At 46.3% G+C, this 14,156-nt stretch overlaps 3 gene segments (V, D, J or C); all 3 read left to right on the plus strand.

Annotated features, from left to right (window-relative positions):
* Positions 1-5,365: 5,365 nt before the first annotated feature.
* LOC120380720 lies at positions 5,366-6,132 on the plus strand (the record flags this gene model as incomplete). The annotated part of the segment is given in 2 exon segments: positions 5,366-5,393; positions 5,810-6,132. Coding segments are annotated over 2 exon segments (351 nt in total), but the record flags the coding sequence as incomplete, so codon positions are not given.
* A 1,429-nt stretch (positions 6,133-7,561) lies between these two features.
* Positions 7,562-8,302, plus strand: LOC120380721. The segment is given in 2 exon segments: positions 7,562-7,641; positions 7,983-8,302. Coding segments are annotated over 2 exon segments (366 nt in total).
* A 4,474-nt stretch (positions 8,303-12,776) lies between these two features.
* Positions 12,777-13,759, plus strand: LOC120379829. The segment is given in 2 exon segments: positions 12,777-12,867; positions 13,203-13,759. Coding segments are annotated over 2 exon segments (366 nt in total).
* Positions 13,760-14,156: the final 397 nt, after the last annotated feature.

Here is a 14,156-nt window from a genome sequence, read left to right on the forward strand (position 1 = left end):
CAGGATTTCCTGCAGCTGGCAACGTGCTGGAAAAGACACTGGGCGAGGTTCTGATCTCTGTCTCATCACCTCAACTCTGGTCTAACTCTGTCGGGTCAGGTTCTTAGCTGCTGTGAAGCGTTTTAGCTCCGCTGAAATCAGCATCCATCCCTCCAGTTCTCTCATTTTGTCTTTCTGTTTCCCCGGCTTCTTATTCAAGCACATGCCTCATCGGGGAATCACAGATCCCAATAAGTCCATTTCAATGTCTAAACATTTTATCTGTTGCATAGAGATAGTCACAGCTACAACCAAACCTTCTTGAAAGCTGGGGTGGGTAGAAGAGCCAGGAAACAAACTCTTTCACAGAGAAATCAGAAGCAAACACCACTCCCCTTCCCTCATTTACTCGGGGCTTGGGCATCGGGTTCAGATCCGCCCCCCTCGACTTTTCAGGGAGAAATCTTGGTCGGTTTAGAACATTCAGCCAACGATCCTGTTGCTTCCTTGTTGTGTTTTACCTGCCTCTTTCTGACTCTAAAGAGCAGAGTCTGCTAAACAATGACTATGTGTTTTGTTCTAAACCTTTTTACATTCATTCTTTATCCAGGTAATTGAGCTGTTAGCTTTGTTCATGCAGCCTGGCTCGCTGCTAATTAAACCCTCTCTCTCTCCTCCCAAACCCAGAACCAATCCACCAGCTTCATCCACTTCTCTGCAGCACTTTCTCCTTTTCAGTCTATCCGCTGTTTTATATATGTCCCTCGGCGCTATCTGCCTAGTTTTATTCCCTTTTCCCCTTCCACGCTCCCTCTCTCGGTTCGGCACTCCGCTTCTCGGGAACTGGTACATCGTATTTATTTATTTATTTCTTGTCGCAGGTGTTGCGCTGGGTGATTCGGTCCAGTCCAAGGAGCCCCAAGTGTTTGGAGTAGAAGGAGGCTCGGTAACACTCAGCTGTTCCTACAATACCACCGATTCTACGGGCGTCTATCTCTACTGGTACCGCCAGTCTCCTACCCGAGCCCCGCAGTACATTCTGCGGAGAGGGACGAAGCTGTACTCTGCTAATAGAGATACTGCGGATTTCGCCCAGGAGAGGTTTTCTTCCCAGGCTGAAGAGAGCTCCACAGGTCTGAACATCACAGCCCTGGAGCTGGCGACACAGGGGTGTATCTCTGCGCCCTGCAGCGGGCACAATGACGGAGCCACATAACAGAGCTGTACAAAAACCCTCTCTTCCTTCCCATTCACCGGCCCTGCACTGGAGAGAGACCAGAGACAGGCGTCCCCAAAGCCCATCAGTCTCCCCCCAGTCGCAGGTACAGATACAGTTCTGCTCTAGGTGACAGGCAATTACAGACAGGGGCTGCCCCAGCCCCCAATTCTTCCTCACTGGCAGGAAGGCTTCAGGCTGAGGAATACGGTTAAATTATTTCACCCATAGAGACCTGGGCAAATGAATAGAGGTGAGATTGTAAAGGTATTTAAGTGCCTCCTGTGATTTGCAAACATACCTACGTGCCTAACACCCATTGAAATGAACGAGACTGAGACACCTATTTGCTTTTGAAAATCCCACCAGGTGCCTAAATATCTTTAAGATCTTCCCCCTAGTGGAGTGGCTCTCAATCTTTCTAGACTACTGTAACCCTTTCAGGAGCCTGATTCGTCCTGTGTACCCCCAAGTTTCAATTCACTTAAAAAACTTGCTTACCGAAATAAATAAATAAAATAAAACCTAAAAATGCAAAGGTGCCACAGCCACACTATTACTGAAAAATTGCTTCACTTTCTCTTTTTGTCTGTACAAAGTTTTAGTTTGTACTGACTTCGCTAGTGCTTTTGATGTAGCCTGTTGTAAAACTAGGCAAATGTCTAGATGAGTTGATGTATCCCCTGGAAGATCTCTGCACCTCTGGTTGAGACCCACTGCCCTAGTGGGATTTTTAAAAGCACCTAGAGCAGATTTTTTAAAAGCGTGTAAGCGCGTTAAGAAACAGACACTTGCTATCTACGTCTTCAGGCATGCAAAATGCCACTACAAATCTGCTCTTAGTGTAGTGGGATTTTGAAGAGTACCTAACTACCTTAGGTGCCTAACTCCCCTTGGCTTTCATTGGAGTGCCTAAGTGCTATAGTGATCCATAACAATATCTTATTTATCAACACCCATCACAAAGGGTCTCTCTCTGCTTGAGCTAAACACCGCACATCTACACACACAGATTTTAAGGGCGGAAGGGAACACTGTGACCATGTAGTCTGGTCTCTTGTAAAACACAGGCGAGAGAATGTCACCGACATTCCTACCGGAAGCCCGTGCTTTGCGGCTGATCTAGTGCAACATGAGAAATTCCATTTAAAAACAAGTCTTTGTGGTCTCAGAAAAGTCTCTGAAATGGCTTTCTTGCAGGCTTTTGGTAGGATGTAAGGTAGGTATGTTTTCTTGCATGGTGTCTTACATCCACTAGTGGGCGCCCCTGACTCACATGGTGACATTTCACGTGTTTAGATATTTCTTTCTGTAACAATATCTGAGTCAGAACCTGATTGACAGAAGTTATCTTGTGACTTCAGCATCATACAACGAATAGAGAATAGAGGAGGTGGCCTCATAAAGAGCAGATCTAACGTTTAAAGCCGGAATTAACATTTAATAAAAACGAAGAGGATGAATTTTATAATTAACAAAAGACTCCTGGGGATGGAGGTGGGGATAAATATATACTACAAAAATGCTTTACTGCTGGGCTCTACGGCTCTATCTTCTGCGTGTTTACTCAGATGAGAAATGTTTACTTGGACTGAATTTAGTATATATGTTACTTAAAAGCTACAGAATTCCTATTATTACAGTATAGATTTCAAAAGACCCGAAAAGTGTTGGGCCCCCAGCTTCCTTATGGTCACACAATACTTATTAACAACACAGAATATTTTAACCAGAATAACGAACTTCATGCAATTTTTCTGGAGGAAAACTTTATCTTCGTGGAAAACAAAGCTTGGTTTCATAATGGAAGCCACTTTGTATATAAACTAGTACTGAAATTACAGACATTAGAAATAAAAAGGAAAAGGAAAGTTTTTAAATGACCGTTTATTCCCTTTACGGGTTTTGTTGAAGGTGATTCTGTGTTTCAGTCTCCTCTGGAGGTGACAGTCTCAGAGGGTCACGATGTATAATTACAGTGCAATTTCACCACAGATTTCACCAGACCGAATCTCTTCTGGTACTGCCAATATCCGAAGCAATCACCCCAGCATATACTGACAGCCTATAAATCAGCTGTTGAGAAGAACACGTTCACCTCTGGAAAATTCTCAACCGTTTTGTTAGACCATAATAAGACGGTTCCCTTGAAGATCGAGGCGGTGTCCTTTCAAGACAGAGCCCTGTATCACTGTGCTCTGAGACTCACTCTGGAGCAGAGCTGCGTCTTCGAAGATACAAGAAGTAATCGAGGTGATCACACACAGTGATGGCGCAGAGAGTCTTTTTTCTATCTGACCGTTTTTTATAACACGGCTCTGCTAAAGTCAGTTCCTTCTACTCCTCCCATTTCTGGGATGAAGTTTCTATTCCCGTGTAAAAACAAGGAGTCTGGTGGCACCTTAGAGACTTGGCTGCACTTTAGAGTTACAGCACTGTTGGTGGCTTTATAGCGCTGTAACTCACTCCTTGTCCACACTGGCAAGGCACATACAGCACTATCTCCGTGGCTACAGCGCTGCTTGTACTCCACCTCCCGGAGAGGAATAAAGAGTATAGCGCTGCTGCTGCAGTGCTGGGGCAACAGTGTAAACAGGGAATAATCTTAGTATGCTGTGACTGACCTCAGGAAGCTTCCCATAATCCTTTTGTTTTGTTGTGAACTCCGGGCTCCCAGAGCTGCTTATCAAAAGAAAACAAACAAACAATCACAGCTCTTGTTTGTTGTGAATGAGCAGAGGCAGGGGGGGTCCCTTTGGAACGCCCACAGCTAGTGTTTGCTTGAGGAGAGAAGCAACGCAGCGGGCGGGAGGGAGAGGGGGGTTCCGTTTCTGCGAGGATGCTTATCTGGTCTGTGAGGAAAAAAACAGCTGTTGTTTGCTTTCAGTGAGTGAGAGGGGGTGGGGGAGGGGGTCGGAACTTGCAAGGCAGGGAGCTGACAGTGTCAGCTCCAAAAATCCACTCTCTCTCCCCCCCACGCTCCCTGTCACACTCCACCCCACTCCCTTTTGAAAAGCATGTTGCAGCCACTTAATGCTGGGATAGCTGCCCATAATGCACCGCTCCCAGTGCTGCTGCAGATGCTGCAAATATGGCCACGACAGTGTGCTGGTAGCTGTCAGTGTGGACAGACTGCAGCGCTTTCCCTACTCAGCTCTAGGAAGACAGGTTTAACTCCCAGCACTGTACAGCTGCAAGCTAGCCAAGGGCTTGTCTACACCGGCACTTTACAGTGCTGCAACTTTCTTGCTCAGGGGTGTGAAAAAAACACAGGGCCGCCCAGAGGATTCAGGGGGTCTGGGGTCTTTGGCCGCCGAATTGCCACCGAAGACCGGGCACTTTGGCTGTGGGTCCCGGGGCAAAAGGACCCCCTGCCGTGAGTCTTCGGGTCACTTTGGTGGCAGGCCCCGGAGTGGAAGGACCCCCCACCACCGAATTGCCGCCAAAGACCTGGAGCGGAAGAAACTCCGGGGGCCGTGCCCCATGAGAGTTTTCCGGGGCCCCGTAGTGAGTGAAGGACCCCGCTCCAGGGCCCCAAAAAACTCTCATGGGGGCCCCTGTGGCAAATTGCTCCACTGCCCCCCCCTTTGGGTGGCCCTGAAAACATCCCAATAACTGCTGCAAAGTGGCAGTGTAGATAATGCAGAAGCGCTGGTAGCTATTCCACTTTCGGAGGTATTTTCTTTAATATTGCTGGGAGAGCTCTCTCCCAGCGCTATGCCGCGACTACACAGCTAGTGAAGACGTGCCCTTAGATGTCTAGTTCTCCTTGCGCCTTGGGAAAAAAAATCTCAGATTTCATTCTTCTGAAAAAATACTATCTAGTTACAGGTCCCCCTCCCCAGTAACTACTGAGCACCGCAAGATATTTATCCTCATAATCCCCCTGGAGCTGGAAAACTATTACAAATATTGGAATAATGGAAAACTGAGGCACAGAACTTGCTTGTCCCAGGGCAAACACGGAGTCGGTGGCAGTGGTGGGAACTGAAGCCAGGTGTCCTCAGTCCTACAACAGAAACTGACTTACAAACCCTCCTTCTTCCCTGAAGCGCCCCGTGATTTCAACTTCAGACTAACCTGAACACAGCTTGGTTCCCGTGTTTGTTACCACCAGCCAGCCAAACTCCTCCCTCTTCCACTCGGGGGGTTTCTGATTAACCTTCCCCACTCGGAGCTGCCCTCACGGGACGTGAAGGTTAGATTTATTTTGTCCCAGCAGCTGTATCTGGGAAGTAGAAATTTGGTGGCTGTACAGAAGGAGGCACCATGGAGAGGCGCGTTATTCTCTGGTTTTGGATAGTGAATCTCCTAGGTACCCGGACTCGAATTTTCAGAGAATTCTACAGGAATTACACACTCATTGCACAGTAAATTGGAAGCATAACCCTAACCCGTGCAGTATAGATTTCCTTAACCTTAGCCCTTACCCTAAACGTTCAGGTTTTTCTCCATGGTCGCCCCTAGCTCTTTAATTCCTTTGGCGTTGTTTGGCGCATAACGCCCTTACCTTCCTTCGAAATTCCCCACCCTCAAACTGCCGCGCACCTGGAACCGCTTCCATGGGTCAAGTGCAATTGAAGGGTGTCCCTGAGCTTGATTGTCTTGTTGCAGGTGCTGCGCTGGGCGACTCGGTCCGATCCAAGGAACCCGAATTGTCTGGGGCAGTACGAGAGACTGTGACACTCAGCTGTTCCTACAATACCAGTGACGTTGCCGGCGTCTCTCTCTTTTGGTACCGCCGGTTTCCCTACCAAGCCCCTCAGTACATTCTCCGGAGAGGAACAAAAGCATACAGCGCTTTCACCGATACTGCGGATTTCGCCCAGGAGAGGTTTTCCTTTAAGGCTGCTGACAGCTCCACAGTTCTGAACATCACAGCGCTGGAGCTGGAGGACACCGCGGTGTATCTCTGCGCCCTGCAGCGCGCACAGTGACAGAGCCACACAGCAGAGCTGTACAAAAACCCTCCGAGCTCTGCTGCAGTGGCTGTTACAGACATTAAACGTACAGCAACGGCTTGGAAGCGAGGACTGACGCTGCTTAAAAATACAAGTGCCCGTAAAAGTTAAATGTGTATTTAAAGAACTAATTTAGACATCGCTCTTGGATAATATAATGGGCATGATCGTTATTTAGGGAACTATTAACTCGTCTTTGCCTAGTTTAGGAGATGATTTGTATCGGTGTCGTGTGTGTGCGTCTGTGGGGGGAGGGGGAATAATTTGTAATAAAAGAAGGGTTACAATTATGGGTAAAATAAAGACAACATGAACTACTGTTGGGAAAACAAACTGAGATAAAATGTGACTGAAAATGTCATTGAAAAGCGAACAATAGACTTTTAAAATACTCGTTATCTTAACTGTATATTCTCCCTATGGTGAAATGGGAGTAAAATATGCAAGTTGAAATATAGGGAAATAGTTAGAAATGCCCATTTTTGAGAGATGGAGTCCAGCTGCAGTTACCAACTCACCAGTGTTCCAATCAATACTCCTATTTTATAGACATTTACATTTGGGGCGGATTTGTTGGGAAAAACTATTTAATTGCCACAAACCTTTGATAAGAATATATGATGAGAGTCCTGAACTCTAAGTACCTTAAAGACTAACAAATTTATTTTAGTATTAGCATTTCTTCTTTAGCTCACGAAAGCTCATGCTAAAATAAATTTGTTAGTCTTTAAGGTGCCACAAGTACTCCTGTTTTTTTTTTTGCGGATACAGACTAACACGGCTGCTACTCTGAAACCTGAACTCTAAGGTTGTTCTACCTGCTAAAATTATGACAAAGCATCGCCACCTGCCGGTGGAATATATACACACAGTTTGTCATTTGAAACCCTTCCAAGCTGATCTTCGGTTTAATCTTCAGGATGCCAGCAAAAAAAAATTATTTCAAGAGTTATAGCTGGGCATTTCAAAGGAGGCTAGCAGAGAGGGGCGTCTCATCCCGTACATTTTCTGGTGATAACCCCAGACATTATTACTGGCAAACATATTAATGCCCCATACCAAAGATATCTGAATGCGTCAAAAGATCTGAAAATTCCCTAAAGAAACTGGAAACCCGCACCCCCATTTTACAGCAAGGGAAACTGAGGAATAAATTATCCATCGTCACACACTCAGCGTATGTGGCAGAGCAGGTTTCTGAGTCCCAGAGCAGACCCTTGTCCACAAGTCCATCCCCCTCCCTTTAACAGCATTAATATCTCAGTATGTTCTGGTCAGCCTGCAACTGTGTTTCCTGGATCTGTGATAAGTTCCCCGAACTCCTCCCTCTTCCTCTCCGTTGGTTACACAGTTGTAGCTGCCCTCACAGAAGTGAAATTTATATTCCTCTCAGGCAGCAGTATCTGAGAGTTTGAAACTTGGTGGATAGAGAAGATACTATGGAGACGTGTTTTACTCTCAGCATTTGGATATTCAACCTCCTAGGTAACTGGGCTGGGATTTCAAAGGAAACTAGACAATCAGTTCCCATTTTACCCTAAACCTAACCCTCTACTTAACCCTTACCCTGAATTATAACCGAAACGCGAATGCTACAACCTGACAGTTCACCCTCACCACAACCCTAAACCCTTGTTCATACCCTCGCCTTAATCCTAACGATAAACCGCAACCCTTCCCCTTCTCATAACATTAATGCCTGTTGCGTTTGGCGCCTAAATCCCTTGGACTTCTTTCAAATTCCCTAAACTGCAATACAGGGGGAATCATTTCCACGTCTCAACTACAGGTGAAACGTCCATGAATCTGTTTGTCTCTTTTTGCAGGTGCTGCGCTGGGAGACTCGGTTCAGTCCAATGAACCCGAAGTGTCTGAATCAGTTAGAGGTTCTGTGACACTGAGCTGTTCTTACACCACCAGCGCTGCCTATGCCTATCTTTTCTGGTACCGCCAGTATCCTAACCAAGCCCTGCAGTACATTCTCTGGAAGGGAGCGAAGTCCGCCAACGGTACCAGCCACACTGAAGATTTCGCCCAGCAGAGGTTTTCGTCCCAGGCCGATGACAGCTCTACAGTTCTGAGCATCACCTCCCTGGAGCCGGCAGACACAGCGGTGTATCTCTGCGGCTTGCAGAGAGCACCGTGACAGAGCCACATAGCAGAGCCGTACAAAAACCCTCCCTTCCCAGCTGCAGATAATGTCGTTGTGCACATTGAGGTTGGAAGCGGAGCCCTGGCTAGGATGTGGTGCTGTCAGATGACTCCTTCCTAATCTCTCCAAAGCGCCAAAGTCTTATTCAAACATCTGCATTAAAACAGTGGCTTCCATGTGAGGAGAGACTAATAAGACCGGGCTTTTTTCGCTTGGGAAAAAAAACGATTAAGGTGATGTGACAGAGGTGTATAAAATCTCGACGGGTGCGGATAAAGTCAACAGGGAAGTGTTATTTATTCTTCCCTTAACACAAGAACCAGGGGTCACCCAATGAAATCAATAGGCAGCAGATGTAAAACCAACAAAAGGAAATATTTCGCCCTGCAGTTAGCATGTGGAACTCTTAACGTCAGATGATGTTGTGAAGGTCACGACTATAACGGGGTTCAAAAAGGCACTAGATAAATACATGTAGGACAGGTCCATCAATGGCTATTATCCAGGATGGGCAGGGATGGTGTCCCTAGCCTGTTTGCTAAACGTTGGGAATGAGAGACAGGGAATGGATCACTTCGTGATTACCAGTTCTGTTCATTCCAACTGGGGCACATGGCATTTGCCACTGTCAGAAGACAGGATACTGGCCTAGATGGATCTTTGGTCTGACGACATTATGGCCATCCCTATGTTCTTATGGTTCTCAACCTTTCCAAACTATTCTTACTCCTTTCAGGAGCCTGATTTGTCTTGCGTACTCCAAGTTATACCTCACTTAAAAACTTCTTTCTAACAAAATCAGACTTAAAAACAGAAGTTTTACAGTCCACTGTTACTGAAAATTTTCTTTTTATTTTTACCATTAATTATAAAATCAATCAGTTGGAAATATGGCACTTACATGTCAGTGTATAGAATACAGAGCAGTATAAACAAGTAATTGTCTATATGAAATTTTAGTTTGTAGTGACTTCCCTAGTTCTTTTTACTGTAGCCTGCTGTAAAACGAAGCCAATATCTAGATGAGATGATGTACACCCAGGAAGACCTCTGCATATTCACAGGGATAATCCTACCCCTGGTTGAGAACCACTGCACTGAAATATCACCACTGGAGAATATAAATGGCAGCGGTCTAGTCAAAAAACGTATTTAAAGTATTTTCTCACCCTCTATTGCGGTTCTTAGTAATACCATAAATCATGTAAAAACGCGAACTTGTTGCAAAACGGAGGTTAAAAGTGATGGGTAAAATAGCTCTTTGTAAATGAGAGTAATGTAAAGAAATCATTGGCTCCCAGTGTTCCAGAACTAAATCACTGTTCAAGCATCAGGTAAGGTTCTGCTTTGACGTCATTTGTTAGAAAAACCTTATTCCCTCGCATATCTTTTCAATAATTCATATTAAAACAATGCCTTCCAGGTATACTGTGAAAGCAGCTGAATGGTCAGTTGAAAAGTGTGAATACTTATTGTCGTTCGAAATGCCTTTATGCTTAATTTCATAATTTCTATCGAGTGGAGCAACAATGGCTGAAGACGAAAAAGCCAAATAAATAAATAATTATTTCAAGAATGATGTCCGAAACTTTCAAAGAAGACAGAGAGTTAGATGTCTAGTTCCACTGCTCCTTGAACAATCTCAGATTTCATTCAACCGAAAAAAATATTATATAATAATATGATCCTCTCCCAGTAACCGCTAATCACCCCAAGATATTTATCCTCATAGTCACCTTGGGAGGTGGAGAAATATAACAATATATATATATTTCATGTAGGGAAACTGAGGCACAGAGACATTAACTGGCTTGCTCCAGGGCAAACAGGCAGTCGGTGGCAGAGGCGAGAACTGAAGCCAGGTGTAATCAGACTAACTGACTCACAAACCCTCCTTCTTCCCTGAACCGCCCCGCGATTTCCGCTGCAGACTAACCTGGACACAGCTTGTTTCCTTTGTCTGTTAGTAGCCCGCCAAACTCCTCCCTCTTCCACTCAGCGGGTTTCTGATTAACCTTCCCCAGTAGTAGCTGCCTTCCGGGAACGTGAAGTTAAGATTTATTTTGCCGCGGAAGCAATATCTGGGACTTGGTAGAAAATTGGTGGTTGCAGGAGACAGCATGGAGACGCCGGTTATTCTTGGTTTTTGGATAGTGAATCTCCTAGGTAACCGGGCACGAATTTTCAGAGAATTATACGGGATTAAACATTCCTTGCGCATTAAAACCGAAGCACGATCGTAAACTGTCCAGCACAGATTCCCCTAACCTTCGCCCTTGTCCTAAACGCTAAGCCTTTCCCCTAACCTTCGCCCTTGTCCTAAACGCTAAGCCTTTCCTCCAGGGGCGGCTCTAGCAATTTCGCTGCCCCAAGCACGGCAGCACGCGGCGGGGGGCGCTCTGCGAGACGTCCACCGGAACCGCCTGCCGCCCTCCCGGCGACCGGCAGAGCGCCCCCCCCCCCCCGCGGCATGCCGCCCCAAGCACGCGCTTGGCGAGCTGGGGCCTGGAGCTGCCCCCGCTTTCCTCCTTTGTCACCCCACCCTCAATTCCTTCGGCGTTGTTGGGCGCATAACGCCCTTACCTTCCTTCGAAATTCCCCACCCTCAAACTGCCGCGCACCTGGAACCGCTTCCATGGGTCAAGTGCAATTGAAGGGTGTCCCTGAGCTTGATTGTCTTGTTTCAGGTGCTGCCCTGGGCGACTCGGTCCGATCCAAGGAACCCGAAGTGTCTGGGGCAGTACGAGAGACTGTGGCACTCAGCTGTTCCTACAATACAGTCAGTGACACTGCTGGCGTCTCTCTCTTTTGGTGCGGCCGGTTTCCTAACCGAGCCCCTCATACGTTCCCCGGAGAGGAACAAAGACACACAGCGCTTACAGGGATACAGCTGATTTCCCCCAGGAGAGGGTTCCTCTCAGGCCGCCGAGAGCGCTACAGAATTGAACCTCACAGCCCTGGAGCTGGCGGACACCTCGGTGTATCTCTGCGCCCTGCAGCGCGCACAGGGCGAGAATCTCTTCGCAGAGCTGTCCAAAAACCCTCCCAGCTTTGCTGCAGGGGCTGTTACAGACATTAAAACGGTCAGCAGCGCCTCGAAAGAGAGTATTTGTATTACAAAGATACAACTCCCCTTAACAGTTGTATGTTTATTTTAAGAGCTAATTTAAACATCGCCCTTGGATAATATAATAGGCCTGACCTTTAATTAGGAAATTATTAACGCGCCTTTGCCTAGTTTAGGACATGGTTTATATGGTTCTCCGCTTGTTGGGGGGAGAGATAGCTCGGTGGTTTGTGTGGTGTCCCCCCCGTAAACCCGGGGTTGTGAGCTCAATCCCTTGAGGGGACCACTTTGGGGAGTAGCAGGGCTTAGGGCTAGATGATTTCCTGAGGCCCCTTCCAACCCCGATATTCTATAGCAGTGTCTGTGGGGGAAATTATCTGCAGTGAAATAAGGGATAACAATTTCCGTAAAATAGAGACAAAATGAACTACTGTTGGAAATACAAATAAAGAGATAAAAAGTGAATTAAACATTTCATTGAAAGGGGACAATAGACTGTTAAAAAACTCGTTATGTTAACGTATACCGTCCGTTGGCTGAAATGGGGGTAACATATGCAAGTTGAAATATGGGGTAATAGAAATACCCATTTTGGGGGTAACAGGATACAGCTGCAGTTATCAGCTCCCCAGGGGTCACACCAAGACCCCGCTTGTATAGACATTTACATTTTGGGCGGATTTGTCTGGAAACTATTTAATTGCAATACAATTTTCCCAAGGATATATATTGAGAGCCCTGAACTCTAAGCTTGTTGTAGGTGATACAATCATGGCAAAGCATCGCTATCTGCTGATGGAAAATATAAACACAGGTTGTCATAAGAAACCTTTCCATGCTAGACTACAGATCTTCACTTAAATTCAGGTTGTGGGCAAAGGCAGCAGAGGAAAGACGAAAATAATTTAAATAATTATTTCAAGAGTTCTGGCTGGGCAATTCAAAGGACGAAAGGACGTTAACAGAGTGGGGAGGGGGGCGCCTCATCCGATTACATTTTTTTTGTGATAACCCCGGACATTATTGCTGGTAAACACATTCATCCCCTATCCCAATGATACCTGAGTGTGTCATGAAATATCAACAGTCCCTATATGAGTTAGAATAAACCCCTCTCTTTTTTACAGATAGGGAAACTGAGTCATGGAGGATTTCCAATCATCACACACCGGGTCTGCGGTAGAGCAGCTCTCTGAATCCCAGAGCAGACTCTTGTCCACAAGGCCACCCCCCTCCCCTTAACAGCACTAATATGTCAGCTGCAGGCTGACCTCAACCCACTGCATCTGCGGTGAGTTCCCCGAACTCCTCCCTCTTCCTCTCCGTCGGTTTCTAATGGATTTCCGCAGTTGTAGCTGCCTTCACACAGACGTGAAGTGTATGTTCCTCTGAGGCAGCGGCAGTAGCTGGGAGTCTGAAACTTGATCGGTATAGATAGAAGATACTATGGAGACGTGTTTTATTCTCAGCATTTGGATATTCAGTCTCCTAGGTAACTGGGCTGGGATTTCAAAGAAGCCTAAGGGAACTGGATACTCAATTCCCATTGAACCATGAACCGATCCCTACACTTAAGCGTTACCCTAGACTGTAACCAACACGCGAATGCTACACCCTGACCCTCACCATAACCCTGAACCCTTATTCTTACCCGCTCCTTAATCCTAACGGTAAACACGAATCCTGCCTCTGCTCATAACAGTCATTCCTATGGAGGCAGGCGCCTAAGACCTCTCTGAAATTCTCTTAAACTGCAATGCAGGTGGAATCATTTCCACATCTCAATTACAGGTGAAACGTCCATGAATCTGTTTGTCTCTTTTGCAGGTGCTGCGCTGGGAGACTCGGTTCAGTCCAACGAACCCGAAGTGTCTGGATCAGTTGGAGGCTCTGTGACACTCAGCTGTTCTTACACCACCAGCGATACCTATGTCTATCTCTATTGGTACCGTCAGTACCCGAACCGAGCCCCGCAGTACATTCTCAATATAGGAGCGAAATCCTACAGCGGTAGCAGCCACACTGCAGATTTCGCCCAGCAGAGGTTTTCGTCCCAGGCTACTGACAGCTCCACAGTTCTGAGCATCACAGCCCTCGAGCTGGCGGACAGCGCGGTGTATTACTGCGCCCTGCGTCTGGCACAGTGACAGAGCCACATAGCAGAGCCGTACAAAAACCCTCCCTTCCCAGCTGCAGATAATGTTGTGCACATTGAGGTTATAAGCGGAGCCCCTCAGGCGTTCTGCTGCACTGTTAAAAACACACATTCTGGCTCGGATGTGGTGCTGTCAGATGACTCCTTCCTAATCTCTCCAAAGCGCCAAATTCTTATTCAAAACAGCTGCATTAAAACGGGGGCTTCCATGTGAGGAGAGAGAAATAAAACTGGGACTTTTCAACTTGGAAAATAGACGACTACGGGGGGATATGATAGAAGTCTATAAAATCTGACTGGTGTGAATAAAGTAAATAGAGAAGTGTTATTTATTCTTCTCTTAACACAAGAACTAGGCGTCACCGAATGAAATAAATAGGCAGCAGGTTTAAAACAAACAAAAGGAAATATTTCTTCACACAATGCACAGTCAAAATCTATGGAACTCTTTGTCAGAGGATGTGGTGAAAGCCAAGACTTGCATCCGACGAAGCGGGTATTCACCCAGGAAAGCTCATGCTCCAAAACGTCTGTTATTCTATAAGGTGCCACAAGACTCTTTGCTGCTTATAATAAATAATGTAAATATGCTAATTCGTTGCAAAATGGAGATTAAAATGCTTGGT

The sequence above is a fragment of the Mauremys reevesii genome, linkage group 13, assembly GCF_016161935.1.
Source record: "Mauremys reevesii isolate NIE-2019 linkage group 13, ASM1616193v1, whole genome shotgun sequence".
NCBI lineage: Eukaryota > Metazoa > Chordata > Testudines > Geoemydidae > Mauremys > Mauremys reevesii.